The following is a 17,554-nucleotide window of genomic DNA, read 5'->3' as shown; positions in this document are numbered from 1 at the left end:
TGTTTGGAGGAGGGTAGATCAGGATGCTGCTTCAAGAAGTTTACAGCAATCCCTAAATATATTCTTGTTGGTGCCTGCCCAACCCAGAGAGAACGTGCTGGGATGATAAATGAAGAGCAGGAGTCAGAAAAGCTGAGCACCCCAGAAGCAGTACACAAAGAAAAAGAATCAATTGGACCCAAACTGCCTTCTCAGTACATCTAGAAGGTCGTTTCCAGGCAGCTTTACACAGTGACTATCTTATATCAATTAAAGTGGTCACAAATCAAGATTTCCCTAGTGAGTCCCTTTGTGCACAAGCATTTGACAACAAGGTTGCCTTTAATGGATCCAGTTTCCAAAGCCTTTAACGGCAGGACAACACAGGAGGTGTTTTATAATTAAATATGGCAAAACAATTCAACAGGAGCAGTCACCACACGCTTACTGCCATAAATGAGTTCTGCTTTCCAGTTGTGCTGGGACCAGTTGTGCTATCCAGATCTCTGCTCAGAGCCAGCCGTGTGACTGGTTATATCATACGCTGGAAAACCATTTCAACAGCTGCAGAGAGACCAGTCCACAAGTTTGCGCTCTCTTTCTGCACCGTTTGGTGCTTCACTTTCTATAAAAAGTCAGTTCTATTAAAGCAAATAATGTATGCTTATGTTTTGTGTAGATTTGATATACTTCAGAAAGCAGATGGCAATTACGCCTTGTAGGAAACCCAGTGGATCAACACCTTCAAAGCAAAGCATCTAGTGAACTGGAGTGTGCTCCGACAGCCAAAGGCAGCAGACACTTCACTTGTTTTACGTGCATCTGACTGCACTTGGAAAAGTGACGAAATGCACAAGGTTTGGTTTTGCTTTGAAGTTTTTCCAGGGTGTGAGAGGTTTGCAAGACACATTTGTGGTTACACGCACCTCCACCCCCATACTGAGGTCTCCCGGAGAGCCCTCGCATCTGAGTTCGTGGGCTGGTGAATGAAAAGGAGCAATAGGAAGCCCAGGAGCAAGAACGCAGAACAAGAGAGCTTGAGTTTAATTAAAAAGCAGCTCACACAAAATGACCTTTGCAGAAGGCAGCTTTAGCAAATGCTGGGCCAGAATCTTGTCTGAATTCAAGACCTTGGTCCCTGTTCAGGTCAGTGGGATCTACAAGCCCACGCATCTCCTCCACAGCTGGAAGCTAAGAGGAAGCAGGAACTAACGCCCCACTGGATTTCAGTCTCAAGTGAAGATGCATTTGGTGGGATCATTACAAACAGGCAACAGTCCACATCACAACGTGATACAGAAAAAAAAAAAAAAAAACTCTTCCTATGGGAATTCCCAGCCAAGAATAGGAAAGCAAGGCTGAGGTCAAAACAGAGGTGCCCTGGAAGAACCACACAAAGGAAGTTCCCATGGCAAGTAACAGCAATGCTGGAGTGCAAGAACACTTCACAACCCAATTTGCAAGGGAAGTAATATCAAAATTGGCTCCTCCCAGATTAGGAGGACTGATCTTTAAACCACATTCCTGTAAAGCATCCCAGATCAAGTGTCACGTACCTCACAGGAAGCACCATGACCTATCTTCTTCTCCGTGTGCTGCTCCTCCTCTTCATCAGGCGGTGGCTTGGCAGGCGGGGGTGGCCGTTCTCTCTGCAGTTTAGAAGACCACTGTCAGTATGCTGTGCTAGAACATGTCCCCTTCGGCTTCCACTGACACTACATCCATGCTGCTGCGAATACAGCAGCACAGCAGACAGACTGCCCCTGCTCAGAACACTGCCCACTCCTCCTTCACAGCGGTAGCACCACACGAGGCCAGCTCAGACTCACGGGAGCACTCACTGTGCTCTCAGGAGAGTAAGACTGCTTGGGTGGAAGGTGGCATTGGTTTATTGATTCAGGATTTAAGGCAGTTCATTCAGCCCCAGGCTGGTAATGTCTATGGCAGAGGAGTACACAGTGAAGATCAGTAATGAACTCGTGCAGATGTGCAGGGAAGGACTGCTCATTGCTTGTGTCTTAATGAAACAGTAACGGGAATGCATGATTCCAGAGGCACCTCTTATAGTGAAAAACCCCGCAGATCAAGAGGCAGTGCTGCAGTGCATTCCTCAGCTATGCCAAGACTGCCAGGAGGCACTCAGAGCAGCACTGCCTTGTCTTGGTGGAGAGCTGAAGACATCCCTAGGTCATCTCCTGCCCTGCAACAGCTCCATCTAATGGCAAATGGAAACACAACAGACAGAAACCACTCATGTCAAAATGCTTGAGTAAGTTTTGGGAGAAACTCCAGCAAGCTCCTAGTGCAATTCCCCCTTCTCCCTTTTCACTGCAGTTCAGCCTCATCTCATTTGGGATACAGCTGAGCTTGTCTCACATCAGTCGCAATCAACCCAGGACTGTATAGAGGTGGGTATAAGCCACTAAGATTTAGCTAACAAACACATTGCATCTTATACTGTGTACTGAAAAGATCTGGCTGAAATGTCCATTTTCTAAAGCTTTTGTTTCATTTCTACTTTATTTGCTAACAGTGCAGGAAAAAGGTTGCACATCCTTACAGAGAGAGAAGAAACATGGCTACAGTACCACCAGCAGTTCGATTGTTCACTGCTGCTTTGCCTTTTGTCCAAAAATACAGCCACAGAAAAGGTTTTGTAAGAACAACCAGAAAATAAATCCTGAAGCTGACGCAGCATGTTCTAAGGCCAGCATCCCATCTGCCCCATAGCAGTGTTACTACTGATTGCTAAGGAGGCAGCAGATGCAACTAACAGAGGGTGACGAAGACCTCTCCAGAGAGGGTTCCAGCAGCTTTGCATTGCCTTGTAAAGCCTTGAGTACCCTCTACAGATCCCTGCAAGTAATACACAAAAAAAAATGCTTCTGCCACCAACTAGTTTACCACAGGATACTCTTAAAGATGACTTCTTGGGAGCCTTCTCTGGGGCAAAGCAAAGAGAAAGATGAGAAATGCCACACAGAAAAGTTTCCGAAGATTTTTCCCTTGACAATAAGCTACCCTTCAGCTAAGTGCCATGTTCTGACAAGCCAAGACTTACAACTGCCAGAAAGCATAAGGATGCAATGCTGGGTGAAAGTCAGGCATGAAGAAGGGAGCACTTGCCATGCTGCGTGGTGGTGTGGGTAACGGTGGCTTACCTACACTGTCCTGTGTTGATAGTGGCTGATGAGAGATAAGCTCAGCTCTAACACAAGCAGAAGAGGTACCTGCCTGCTCCGATCAGCGTGAGAGATGGTTTTAGAAATTCCTCCAAGCTGAGGAACTGGCAGCCTGCTGCAAAATCATAATGATGGAGATAAGTTCCCTATCTTTCTAAGGCAAGCGGAGACAAGCACACGCAGCTACGTACAGGCCTGACTCCTGCTGCTTTCAGACCAGCTCCTTCTGCTTCCTTATTCATGGACTCTCGATCTGAAGATCTCCCACTGGCAAGGCTGTCCAGGGAGTGGCAGGAGGTTGCATTGTATAAAGCTTCATACGGGCTCTCCTCTTCAGGGTTCACATCAAAATCTATGATCAGTTCTGTCACTGCTTTCTCCACATCACCTGGGAGAGCAAGAGAGGAAAAAAGAGCATCACTGGGGGCTTCTGGCCTCTGAAGGTCAGCCCTCACAGGAGCAAGTGCCGGTGACTGCTGGCTTGCACGAAACCCTACCCTGAGGTATCCGACACACGGGATCAGTGGCTGGAACAAGTGCTGCTTGGGCAGTCTTCTCCGCAGCTTTGGCACTTTTCCTCCCAATTGTGTAATCTGCAACGAGGTAGGGCAACAAAATCAGTTTACGGCAATCTAGCTGCATGTCCACTATGGCATACGGTACTTTCTCCCCTGTGGACAGACAGCCAACTGTCAGCTAATTAAGCCTACAAAAAATAACCAAAGTGCATTACTGAACCTCGCGGCTCAGATCCCAAAATAGAAACAGCTGACCCCTTTAATCACAAGGTTAAGAACAATTCTTTGAACTTTTACAGACTTACTAATCAGAACGCTGCAAAGCTCCTGGAGGGACACGGCTTTGAGGAGCAGATTGCTTTGTTACAGACACAAGCTACGTGGCTACATGGGGCTGCAGCCTGCAGCCATAAAGCAGCCGAGCAGCCAGTTCTAGCTGTGGTCCCCTAACCACAGGCAAAGTCAGAAGCTCTGAGCCTATGTGATTGAAGTCAGATGACATCTCACACAGCTCCCTTACAGGAACAAACTATCAGCAGTTACCTGCACTAAGTTCAGTTTTAGAGCCCATCTTTGTCTTCGGTTTCAGAACAGAGATAATACCTACCAGCCTCACAGGCAGAGCTTAATTAAAAGTCTGCCAAGTGCTTTGAACCTGCAAAGCTCTCAAATGCTAACCATGAGTAATATATACCAGTTGCATATGCTTCTGATCTTTTTCTCCACAGCTGAGAGGAAATTGAGATAGTGTAATTACAAGGTAGGAATTTAGCTAAGATGCCACATTTCATTGCCTAATTTGGACAGATACAATAGGCCAAGCTCATTTATAAATAAGTAATCAAGGCCTTTTCTGTAAATCTCATCTGCAAAATCCGTGGCCAAGCTTCACAATGAAGCGAGGAGTAGGACACAAGATCAGTGGGTGACTATTTGCCTGCACAGGCACATAAAGGAGAATTAATCCAAGACCATATCTAAAGCTATTACTTTGCATTCTGCAAGCAGATTTAGACTACCCTTAATTTTAATTCACTTATTATAAAGTGAGTTAAACAAAGCTCAATTTAGCCCATTTAAGTCGTACAAGTGATGCCGCACTCTTTCAGCAAAGGAGCTAATCCCCCTACAATCCACCCCTGGCAGCCCTCCTGCAGCCGCCCCATTCACCTGAGCATTTGAGCATCGTTGTTTCCAACACCCTCATGGTTCTCACCAAAGTACCCAGCCTGAAGCTCTGTTGCTTTCATCACTTTCCAGGACTAGAGAACCCAATTCCTTACTTGCACAGGCACAACTAAGCCCCACAAACTCTTCCCTTCTGCCCACACACAGAGGAACACTGCTTACCTTCAATGAGAGCTGCTATGTGTTGACTTTTCTGAGAAGGAAGCTCCCTCACGATATCCAGAGCTGTCAGGCCTCTGTTATCCTTTATGTTCACATCAATACCTATGGTAGTAGGTAAAGAGCAGGCAGAAATCAAGAACATTTTCAAAACTTGCCCAAATTCATTTTTAATCAAGTCACAGCTTACACACGTGACCATCACTGTGTGGCGCTAAAAACGACTCAGAGGCAGACCTAGAGGCAAACACCACGGGATGACCTCTCCTGTAACCCCCTCTGAGGAACACCACTTGGAGAGCTGGTTGGAGAGAAGTGCTGTCGCTAAAGAGGGGGTTCCTCAAGTGCTAGGTGAAGGAATCACCGCATTATTGCTTCAGAAGGGGATCATTCTCTCACCTGCAGCCAGCAATATTTGTACCACATCTGTCTTGCCAAACAAAGCAGCTTCGTGCAAAGCACTGCCTTTTTCAGTCTGCAAATTAAATGAAAAACAGCATGAAGCTAGGCAGTGGGGAATGGTGATGGAGGAATGTTTCAGAAGGTTACAGAAGCAATAAATATACTGCACCAAATACAAAGGGAGGGCACCAGTATCTACGACTGATGACAAACTACCAGTATCATTACAGTGCCGAGAATTTGAAATGGAAAATGGGAACTGTCTCCTCCCAGAGTCACACACCAAGAAAGGGCTTTCCACAGCTCAGCAAAAGGTCTTGTGCTGACAAGGAATGACAAGACCACCGTGTAGAATCTGGTGCCATGGAACAGCGCATTTACAAGTGGCTTGATGGGAAGAGAAGCAGTTTGCCTCCATCGCTACCAAGAGCTCACGGTTTCATGAGGCAGAACAGCGTAGGCAAAAGAGCTTTTTTCCCCCTCCCTATGCATCCATGGCTCTTTGTCCGAGCAAGCATTAAGCATGCACTGCACCAGAGTCCCTGTTTCTCAGAGGGACCAGAAGCTCAACAAACAGCCCAGAGGAACCCAAAGCCATCGCTCATCTTCCAGAAGTGATCCCCTGCAGGAGGACAGGCAGGTGGAGCCCTCCCTGCTGCAATTCCACGAGTTCTCCATCCCCCAGCGATCAGAGCAGCCCCTCACACGCAGCCCCCACCAAATACCTGGTAGTTGCTATCCATGCCAGCATCCAGGAGGACGTGGACCACAGTTTTGTGACCGTTCCTGGCTGCCAAGTGCAGGGGAGTGTGTTTCTTAGTGTTGCAGCTTAAAAGGTTGGGGTGAGCGTTCAGGAGCATCTTCACGACTTCCAGCCTCCCGTAGAGCGCTGCCAGGTCCAGGGGCGTCTCGAACTTGTTGTTGCGCATGGTGGGGTCGGTCAGCTCCTCCAGCAGCACCTTCACCACCTCCGTGTGGCCGTACTGCGCGGCGCAGTGCAGCGCCGTCTCGTTGTCGTTGTTCTGGGGGGGAGAAATGCCAACGTGTCACAACGGGGAGAGCAGAGCTGCTCCGTGCCTCCCTCAAACCATTGAAGTTTAAATGCAAAAACAAGACAAAACAAGCAGCGAGCCCGGTTTGATACAGCTCGGAGCGGTGTTTCTACCATGTCACTAGCCACTGACCAGACACGGACATCCCCTGGTGAGCAAATCAACTGACCCGCCCAGTAAAAGCCTGGAAAAGCTTCAAAAAAAAAAACCATCCAGGGCAGTGAGGTTTACCCAGATATGAGAAATCTGCTCTATGGGAAATAGGTACTGTAAAAGGGGCAGCCGGTTTCCGAAGCATGGAGGTCAAAAGCAAGAGACCACGCTGAAGTTTAAGGGGTTGTGGAGCTGTATCTGGATTCCCACTAGTTCTTGTAGTGCTTGGGGAAAGCAGGACTTGTTTTTAGCTGGCAGCATCCCCTACTTGAGGGTGCCACAAAAACAAGCCAGGATTCATGCTGCAGTTTGTGCGCCGCGTATCGCAGTCTGCCGTAGCTTGATCGTCATCATTTCGGATTTAAACTTCAATTGTTTCGATCCTACTCATCCTGACCACAGCAGGCATTCCACCTCTGCAATTCCGAGGCTTGCAAGCAGGCTGGCCGTGTCAGAGAAAGGGTGCTGAATGCATGCAGGCTGTGCGTTAGGCAACAAACAGAGCCTCCAGATCACTCCAGCAGCAAGCCCTTGCAGGCAAGGTCTCAGATCAACTGGAGGAAGGAAGGAAGGTCCAAGCACAGCGTGAAAGCCTCCACAGCGAGAGCCAGAGCCAGTTAATACATGCAGCATTTGGCAGGTTAAAAATCAGCAATGCAAAGGGTTCAAAGACGAGCAACCTAACGTTTCGTCTCCAGGCACAAAATAGGAACTCTGCCAGATTTCAGAGTCTTTCTTTCAAATTTAAGTTCATGGCAAATTTCTAGGTTTACTACTGTGTCCTACACACAGAGGGAATTTCAGTTTAAGGACTTTGGATAGAAACGCTTATCTAATTATTTGACCTCCCTCAAAATTTAACAGCTTTAGCTAAAAGAACTGAAGCATGATTTGTCATTTTCAGAACAGTTCTCATTAAAAAACCAACAAGCTGTCTTGATAGAGTTAGGAGGACTAGTGGAGAATCTGAATTTGACCAAAATATCTTCACTGATGCTTTGAGAGCAAACGTACTTTCTTAAACACCAGCTTGTAAGAGCAGTCAATATTTTGCACCAGTTCACAAACATGCTACAAAGCTTGCTCTGTTCTTTAATCCTATTACCGTGTTAAGTCATTTGAGGGATTACAGGAGTCACGCATGCAAACTCCTACTTGTTTTTCTCTGCTATTTGACCGCATCACTTTTCAACCACATGAAAAGCACAAGGGGAGCGAGACATACTGGGGAGGCTGCGGCTGGCGTGAAAGCAAAAGCCAAGGAGGCAGCAAGCAGCACCAGCCACGTGCAGGAGGCGGTGCAGAGAATTTCAGAGGGTGAGGAAAGCACACGGCGTCGCTGCTAGCGCGGGAGGCAGTCAGACAACAGGCTCTATACGTGGAGTGGCAGAGGCAGCCATGGAGGAGGAACGCACATACAAGTGGACAGAAGTTACTGGAGAATAAAGAAGCCTGCACATAAAATACACATACGGAGTGAGAAGGGGAGAGGAGAGAGAACTACAGAGATCACACCTGTCGCCCTAAGCTGTTGGTCTCGAGGCATTTAAAAGGTTGGCAAATGGCATGGATTGGATTTGACAGGGAAGGGAACCCAGGCATCCATGAGCCCACACCACAGGCAGACCAAGGCCATCGGTGGGCCCCATACCACGAGGGAGGCTCACAGCCCATTTCTGCAGGACGAGCAGACAGCCCCAGCCCTCCTGGAGCCGCAGGTGTCTGCGTGGAGGGAACGCACACTCGGGGAGCACACCCCAGAGCCCAGCTCTACCAGCACCATCCATCCCTCACCTTCCCGGCCACCCAGGCCATGACCCTCAAGGTTGCTTTGAAGCACACGGAAACCCCAAACACCTGCCTGATGGCTCAGGAATAGCAATACAAGTTCCTTTGATACTATAGCTGTTGAAGACTTCCCTTTTCCATACTGCAATTTCGTCTCGTTTTGTTTAAGCTACGCGTGGCTCTGGCACTCTGGGTGAAATCCCCTGACTCCCCTCCTGTAACGAAGCCCACCAGGTGGTTACCTCCTTTGAACCATCACAGCAAGTCTTTCCCCATCACGGGCTGGGTACCAGGAACTGCTGCTACTGCCCGGGTCTGTGCTGCCTCTGTTTGGGGAGTGTTCTGAGCAGCCCAAAATATCAAAACCATTCCAGACAAGGGAGCCTGCCTGCCTTCCCGTATCAGCTTCCAGGCACAAACCAGAGGGGAGCCTGAACAAGGAGCACAACACTCTGATGTATGTATTTATCTGAGATGGAAAAAGAAAATTCCTTCCCAGCAGCCCGAAGGCACACGGGTTCACATTTCAAAACTTCTTAGAAAAACAGAGCGCTCAATAGGACCCAGGGGCTGCATTCTTGCAGGAATCCCAGCACCCGCCTCATTCACAGTTGGGAGCAAGAAGCTGGGCCTCATCCGATGCCTGCCTGCAGACCACAAAGCGGGAACAGAAGCAGAAATGCCTCTGCTTTCAGATGGGTCCCATCACATTTTGGGAGCCCTGGTAACCAGACACCACATGCCACAGCCCTTACGCTCATCGCACGCTGCAGCGGAGCATCCACAGCTCACGAAAGCAGATCTGTCCATGCTCCTGCTCCTAACTCACTGTAGGAGGGCTTTGATCAAAGAAAGGCAGATATTATTTAAAATACATGGGAAACTTCTAATTTTCTAACCTGCAAAGGTTTGAATGCTCCCATACGCTGCCAAGGGAGACTATGGTGCTGCCACTCTGAGGCTTTTAAAAAAGCATTGAACAAACACCAGCCAGGAATGGTTTAGGCAGCCTTGATCCTGCCTTGGGGCACGGAAGAGGTTGTGTGACCCCTTCCGTCCCACCTAACCCACTGCTGAGGCTTCCTTGGGGGTTTGTGTCCGTGCACACATTTGCCTCCTCCATTCCTCCAGGTGCCCCGCAATGCCGAGCACTGCAGAAAAACGAGTCCCATTTGTCCAACGAGCTCTCGGGAGCTCTGCGGGTGGCTGTGCTGCCCAGTTTCATTTGCAGGCTTCCACTTTTCTCAGCAGACCAGTTAGATTTATAGCACTTTAAACCCAATCTGCATGAATCATTTGCTTCCAATTAAAGAAGACAAAGGTAGTTTGTGCAGTGCAGTTTATTTCTCCTTGAGCTCTATGACAGCTTTTGCCTCTTTGGCTCTGCTCAGCTGCTTGGGTCCTTTGTACAAATTAAATAGCCTGATCTGAGGTAGCAGGAGTCACTGGAGCACAGTTGCAGCTCCATCGCTTAACTTCGCTTCTATCATTTGCTTTTCAGAAGTCCTTCAGGCCCATAACAGGCATAAGAGAGGCCATTTAAATAAAAGATGTTGAAAAGGAAGGGGCACAAAAAGATGATGTTACTTTCCTGCAGTTTTTAGAACAAGATGCTTCTGGCTCTCTTTTAGCTCTTCCTGACCAGGATATCAATTTAATCTACATCCAACCATATATAAATGCTTTTCCCCCCTCTTCTAAATATCCCAAAACGTTTGGGAAGATGAAACACCTTGATTCAATCATTTCTAAGTGAAATCCCATCCTGCAGGGGAGCTGAGAAGCTGGAAGCACCAGCTAAGCCAGGCCTCTCAGGCTTTGAACTTGGACATTTGTTGGTTCTCCCACCTGCAGCCATGCTATGGAGAAAACATCCAGGTATGGCTCCACATGCTCTTCAAATGTGATCAGAAACCAGCAGTAAGCTGGTCAGAGTTTATGATGGACCTACCAGTTAGCATATAAGCCATCTCTCCTTAAAAACAAGGCTCTGATTTCAAAAAACACGAGCCTTGCTCTTGAGAGTACTACAGCCATCCTGAACACTGTCCTGCAAGTTCAAAATGCAAGTGTCAAAAAAAATAATACTTTGTAAACATCAGTCCACAAAAAGCTACCTCAATTTGGTCTTTACATTCCTTCCTCATTCAGCAATCTAGTGCTAGTGTATAAGATTTTACTCCCTTATTGTCAGTCGAGAGCTCCCCTTCAGCCAGCTGAACCAACCACTCAGCTACGTTTCCACAAAAGACATTTGTTGCCACAAAATTCCCAGCTGGATTCCTGTCAAAATCACAGGTAAGGATGAGTTTCATGTAAATGTGTTTGCACTTGAAGAGGTATGCGCTGGAGTATTTCCTGAAATAGAAGTCTGCAAAAACAACTCCCAGCGGTTAGCAACCTCAGGAATTTTGAGCGTGTTTTTAAGGTACTGCAGATCAAGCGGAGTGAAAGTTTCAACTGAACTTTGAGACATAAATATGTCACGGATGGCTGAGCCTAAAATAATTGGCTGGAAGCAACTGTGGCATGGTGGCTGAGAGCAGAAGCATCCCATGATAAATCAGCAGACGATTATGCCATCAGTGGCCTGCTGCAACACTATAAATAAAAATGAAAAATGGTGAGTGTCTGAGAAAACACCACCATCTACGCACTGGGAGACAGAACAAGTGACCCCAGGAACTTTCTTATTTGCTTCCTCAATTGCTCAGCCTCAGTGCATCGTAAGTGCTGATGTCATGCCTTTTTGTAGCTCAGGAACAACTAAAAGCAAGAGAGGAGCAAAACAGGCAAGAAAACAGGAACAGAAGACCAGGGCTGAAGGGTGAGACGACACAACAGACTTCACACCAAAAGAGACTGATGCAATAAGCGGTACATGAAGGACTTGGGAAGGGAGGTGTAAGTGTTACTGCCTTCCCTTCTCCCCGCCACCACCGAAAGAATTAACTGTCCACTCAAACAACAAATACAGCAGTATGCATTTTGTAGGAGAAAAGGCATGAAGAATCACTCCAAACAGCCCACAGAGAAAACGCATCCATGTTTAAGCAGGAAAAAAAAATTCCTTCTCTTTGCATTTATCAGCAACATTAGCACATGAAACAATACCTAAAGCATTTGAATTGAAATAACATTACCTTTTGGAAGTCATCCAGCCCAATCAAGCAAACTGACCATCACCGTGAGTCCTACAAGGCTAAGCAATGAAGGAGCCCCCAGGAAAGTAAGGAAAAGCTTCCCTTAAATTATGTTTCTATAACTGCTTTGAAGAGAAAAACCCAGAGTAAATAAATGTTTGCATTTTACTTTTCCCCAAGCAGCTGCAAACTGAACAGGTATTATTGCAACTGGATGACATTGCACCTGGAAGCACGCGAGTGCAGCTTGGAGTAATGATGCAGTGAAATGCTGTCAGCATAGTACACACCTTGGCATTGATATATGGGTCAAAGGGGCCGTACTTTTTGAGTTCTTTGATCTCAAGAGCATTCTACAAAAAGGAAGAGGAAAAAGAACAAAAATGTGATAATGAAATGGGTGAGATATAGCAACAAAGCAATGGGTGACTCCCAAGGGGTGGAAGTGACAGAACACAGCATCTTGTTCCAGTCAAAGCTATTAACAGCAGAAGCCATTCCAGCAGCTGATTCCTGTAACCTGAACCACTGCGCATTTCATTTACAAGACTCCGGACTCGAGCAGCACAGGCTACTCGACTGACTTTTATCATTTAAAAGGGTTCCTACTAAACAAACGTTAACGAAACATTACCTGGAAGGGTTACACTAAGCTTTTAATCTTTTGCAAAGGTTTCCCATACACCTGTCCTGCTCTGACAGCAGAGCAGTTCATACTCACGGCCCTCAGTCAATTCTTATCAGATTGATCGTAAACAGTTTACTGCACTTCTCAAATCCATTTAAACAGACTGAATGCCTGCAGCTGTGCCCAAATGCATTACTAAGCACAGCTCCAAGCTGGAAAGCTATCAACAAAGACAGTAAAACACACACTATTAGTAATTCCTGCTCAATTGAGGAGTGGTAGTGATTAGCATTACCACTATATTTTTCAATTCGTGATGCTTCAGAAGCAGCCATTTAGCCTCGGGTGCCTCAAGCTTTACACTGCAGAACAGAACACCTGGGCATGAAAACTCTGGTCCCCACAAAGCATGGCTGGAAGCAGAATTGGGACTCCTAAACCCGACTCCGTGAAGGGGGAGTTTGCTCCTCGGCTTCTGAAAAAAGTATACACAGCAGATCAAGATTAAACAGCAGAAACTCGCAGCTCCCAGATGTTCACTTCAACTTTGACAGATTCTGCGAACCTCGAGCCATGAGTATCTGACCTACTTGTGAATTAACTCCTGAATGGATACACATTTTTAGCCTTCTGGTACTAAGGCAGAGGCTTATTTTGGTTTACTTGCCTCCACCTGGATGAAAACCTGAGTGGTTAGGAGCTGATTCATGGGACAGGAGGCATCCCTCCCTGAGGGTGGGCACAACCCAGGGCAGCTGTAGCTTCAAATCATCTGATTTGAACCTGTTATTGATATCTACCCTAGACACAGGGAAGAACCATAAACTAAGCTCTGCTCAGCTGGCCTCATTCAGTCAACCAATTCACTTATCTGAAGTCTTAAGCAAAAGAATTATTTGGGACTTCCCGCAGTAGCGTGTCAGAAGTTCCCCTGGAATTATGAGATACCTGCTGACTGCCACAGGGAAGTTACAAGTTGTTTTTCTTGCCTGATTGAGAAAAAAATCATTAAGATTAAGCTAGGGATTTATGTGGGGTGGGGTAGAGCTAAAATTATCCTATGACTTACAAATTAGTTAACTGGAGCAAGTGCTACAGGCAAGCCAGGAGAGTAGCTAAGAGAGCATGGCCAAACACAGACTAAAAGCTGCTTCGATTAGTTCCCAAAAGAAGGGAGCCAATATATCCTTTGACAGCACTAGAAATCTTCTCAGTTATCCAGCAACTGAAAGGAAAAACTGTGTTAGTTTTAGAAGCCCAGTATGAAAGCAGGAGAATGCTTCCTAGGTGCTGAGGGGTTCTCTTGACACACATTTACAGCTCTCTGTATAAACCATCACGTATACCTCACTAGGATTCAACCACTAACTCAGACCTGGAGGCATTGCTTTAGGCAGCGCCCTCCTTATCCCAGCAGCAATTAACTTTATAACAACTGCTACTAGTTCGGGAGGGTCAGGAGTCAGCTGAAGTCCCTTTCCATTCGAGGGAAACGGTTCAACAGAGCATTAGAGAAAAATACGCAAACCTGCTCATTCACTTTAGTGTGCGATGGTCCCTGGTGGATGAGGAGCTTCACTATGTCTGCATCTCCTTTCCAGGCTGCCAGGTGAAGAGGGTAGCAGCCTTTACAGTCTGCTACGTTGGTTAGCGCGTCGTTCCTCAGCAGAACTTCCACCACATCCCTGCAAGAAAAGGAGACTCGAGTCCATAAGATATGCAGTCCTCGTCTCGCAGCTTACATTCCCCAGTAAGACTAGTGTACAAAATATTCATCTGAACAGATGTATTTCAGAGATCCTCTTGAAATGTGATCTCAAAGCATTCCTATTCAATGCTGCCCAAGGAAAGAAATTAAAGACTACTGAGTCCAGGGAAAATCTCTGCTACCTTCAGAGCTGAACAGGCACTGAAGTCATCCACAAGCCCCTCTGGTGAGAAGTAAATTGCGCCAGCACAATGAAGGTGAACAAAGATTTTAACTCTATTCAATTTCTCAGTACCTCAGGTAGCAGTGAACAAAACAAGATTTACCACACTGAAGACCAGAGTTACTTTAAAATGTAATAACACACAAAAGCAAATTTTAGGTGGTGCAGGCACAGCAACACATTGGACACCAGACAGACTGCAGAGGACTGTTACTGGAGAAGCCACCTTTAATATCTCGTTATAACTTATCCGAATTGTTTATAAATAAAAGGGTGGTTGAAAACCCCAGCGTTCTGCCAGATTTTTATAAAGATTTATGTTCACACTGTGCAGCAGCGAAAGCCTCTATAGCTTTGCTGCACTGATGTTCACTTCTCGTCCTGAAGATGGTGTAGTGTTGCACCACGGCCACGTTTCAGTGGGAACAGCATCAGATCGGTGAGTGAATTACTCAAACCGTAGCTTGTACAGCACCTCGTAACCCCTGTGAGCAAAGGCATTGTAAGATGACTCACTTATGGCCATTCAAAGCAGCATGGTGCAGGGGAGTGTATCCAGTACTGTCAACGCAGTTCACATTTGGCCCTCTCCAGATGCTGCAAGACAGAAAACGTACAGGGGACACTTAGGCATACACCAAACAGACGGACAGCTGGCAACTTTCAGCAGACTCCTCGCGCCGAGCTGGTTATCTGGAAGCAAACTGGAGGCTGCTGGGCAGCCGTGGTTAAGAGCAGTAACGCAGAGAACACCGCACAGCGCTGCGTCCAGCAGAGGGGTTAGCGTCACAGAGCACACAGCACGATCACTACTCCACGCTTTATCAGAACAAGTTATTAAAATCTTCGTAAAATCAGAGCTCCCCCGCTTCCAGGCATCTTCCAGCCACACGTGCTTACCAAAAAGCATCCTCAGTGGGAGATGTGTCTATTAAAGTTGACCACAAGAGAAGTAAGCCACCAACCCACCCCAACTCTCACCCCTCCGAAGGATCGTGATGGATTTGGGAAAGCCTTTTTACCCCCATGCCAAGTCCCTAGAGGTGTGAGTTGATGCCTGTGGGATGCAGAGCCTGCTCCTGGTCACCGGTGTGGATCCACACCGACCTCATACCACCCAAAAATCATTTCCATCTGACAACTGTTAGCAGTCTATACGAAAAAGCAGGTGGTCTCCGAGCTTTTGCAAATAGTTCCCTCCCTTGTTCAGAAGTCGAACACCAAGGATTTCAGGATTAATCTGCCCTCTAATCCCTCCACAGTGTCCTATTTAAAACAGTGCAGGAACACGCGTGCAGGAAGCTGGCTCTGCTCTCAACCTTGCTGCCGAAGGAGCTGGGCTCTGCTGCTACCAGCTCAGGCACCCCTCACCAGTGCAACCATCCTCGTCCAGAAAGGGCAGACAAACCCAACCCATCACGGTCACGTTCTTCAAAGCCAACAAACCTGTCCTTAACACCCTCCTCCCCATCACACCCCATCCATCCCTGTATGCTGGACTGTTTCAAACTTAATACTTCCCAGAGTTATACAGGATTTATAAGCCTAGGCAACCCTTCTTTCCCTAAACTTGTACACTTTGCTCCTTTATTTTGTTTTGAAACTCGGGGTAAAAGTTAACAGCATCCCCTAAACCCCAGTGTAATTGGTTTTAAATCAAGTTAACTGTTGCTCCCGCCCCCCCCAACGAACCAGGCCTTCCCTGATCACTTCATTTCCTCCCCAGCACGTAATCACCACGACTCACTGTATGATAGAGGCAGCCCGAGCAGTTACTGGGTTTTCTAAAGTAAGTCATTACCAGAGGGCTCCCAGCCAGAAAACGTTACGCCAGTGTATAAAAGCAGCAGGAAAGGCACCAAACCAGCGGAGATCCTGTGCAGACCAAGCGGAAATTCAGGAGTAAACTAAGCAGCACGCTCCCTCTCCAATGCCTTTCAGGTGGGATTCATGAGCACGCTGTGAAATGGAAAGTAAATGGAAAGTTTCTCTCTGCCGCACGATGCCTGATCCAACAGACCACTATAAAGGGCTCTGGAGTCCTGAGACAGCCCCGAGCTCCACTGGAGGAGCCACAGCTAAAGGGAAACTTTATCCAGGGGAACAGGGAAGTAAGCCACAAAATTCAATTTGGGAAGGATCAGGAGGTTTATCCAGGGGCATTCCTGCCCCGCTCACTGCCCTGAGCTTCAGAAACAAACAGCAAGTCCCGATGGCTTGAACCATGTCCTGGAGATGTGAGACACCAGGAACTAGAGGATGGAGCCCAGGAAACGCCTTACCCCATCCAGCTGCACAGTCCTCAGCACGAAGGGGACCTGAGTCACTCGCAGCCCCTGGTTTACTTTCGGCAGCAGGCTCACGCTGTGCGGTGGCCCAAACAACTTATTGCTGGATTTAAAGTGGCAATTTATGGTTACAGCTAGTGCCAGAAGCCTTGTGTATAGTCTGGAGCAGTTATAAATACTGCACACACCCCCACACACTGCTAACCTGACCAAGGCCAGAAGGTTTGACCATTTTACATGCCAAACAGAGCTGGATTTTGCTGCTGAGCTCCAAAACCTACAGAGCAGACATACAAAGAGCCAGCACCATTTCAACTTCAGCTGAAAGGAATATTTATGAAAGAAAACCAGGATTAGTAGTGTCACCAGCATCAACCAAGTCACTTGCTCAAAGGGACTCATCCAGTGGGCAGCAAGAATGGGAAGTGGAGCCCATGGAAACCATCTCCCACCTCCTAGCATGGCCTCCTTGCAAGGAAAACACTTCCCTAAAACCTCCTTAGGCATTTTCTGGTTAATGTTTTAGAGTACTCAAAAAACTCAGAACTCCCTCCAGCAACTCAAAGGAAAAGAAAACTTGGAGTCCACGATGGAGCAGGTTCAACGCTGAGCTCCGGGCACGGGAGAAGTCTACCGATGGGATGTGAAGATATTTTTACCAGAGCTGTTGTATCCTTCCCTTCCACCCCACCCTTACCCGGTCTTGGAAATACAGAAAGCTTTTATCAAAGAAAGGTCAAATCACCCAAAAGTGCAGTTGGAAAGGATTTAAGAGGAGAACTATTTATATGCAGATGTCAGGGCGGCAGCAGGAGTCTATCAGTCTCCTCCCTCCTCTTCCTCTCCAGCTCTGTAGGAACACCACGAAGTTCTCCTGACTTCACAGAAACCAAACCTTCCAGCCCATTTTTATTTACGCAACGCATAGCATTAGAGTGACAGGCCAAGATAAGATCCTGAGTTTCTTATTTGGGATCTAAACACAGGAAAAGAAGCCTACTACAGGCTGCAGAAACAGAAACATCAGCACAGGAAGATTATTTTGAAAGACCCCACGGTTCCTGTAGAGCAGCACTCACAGTGCCTCTGCAGGATTTGCTGAACGATGTCTCGGGCGTTACCTGTAGGAACCACGGCAGAGCT

At 47.2% G+C, this 17,554-nt stretch overlaps 1 protein-coding gene across 18 annotated transcripts in view; it reads right to left on the bottom strand.

Moving 5' to 3' along the window:
• Nucleotides 1-17,554, bottom strand: part of ANKS1A (ankyrin repeat and sterile alpha motif domain containing 1A) — a 106,091-nt gene that overhangs the window by 64,782 nt on the left and 23,755 nt on the right. For 11 of the 18 annotated variants that reach the window (XM_068660105.1, XM_068660108.1, XM_068660109.1 and 8 more), the window contains exons 2-11: nt 14,640-14,720; nt 13,721-13,877; nt 12,488-12,667; nt 11,855-11,917; nt 6,154-6,450; nt 5,426-5,501; nt 5,030-5,131; nt 3,659-3,754; nt 3,353-3,549; nt 1,536-1,628 (exon numbers count right to left, since the gene is read on the bottom strand). In XM_068660105.1, the coding sequence (XP_068516206.1) occupies nt 1,536-1,628; nt 3,353-3,549; nt 3,659-3,754; nt 5,030-5,131; nt 5,426-5,501; nt 6,154-6,450; nt 11,855-11,917; nt 12,488-12,667; nt 13,721-13,877; nt 14,640-14,720 (1,342 nt within the window). The remainder of the gene's footprint in view (nt 1-1,535; nt 1,629-3,352; nt 3,550-3,658; nt 3,755-5,029; nt 5,132-5,425; nt 5,502-6,153; nt 6,451-11,854; nt 11,918-12,487; nt 12,668-13,720; nt 13,878-14,639; nt 14,721-17,554) is intronic. The other 7 variants (XM_068660117.1, XM_068660118.1, XM_068660120.1 and 4 more) reach the window with 3 other exon arrangements.

This window comes from Anas acuta, chromosome 24 (assembly GCF_963932015.1).
Source record: "Anas acuta chromosome 24, bAnaAcu1.1, whole genome shotgun sequence".
NCBI lineage: Eukaryota > Metazoa > Chordata > Aves > Anseriformes > Anatidae > Anas > Anas acuta.
The sequence above is the reverse complement of the archived record's forward strand: the minus strand, read 5'-3'. Positions and strand labels throughout refer to the sequence as shown.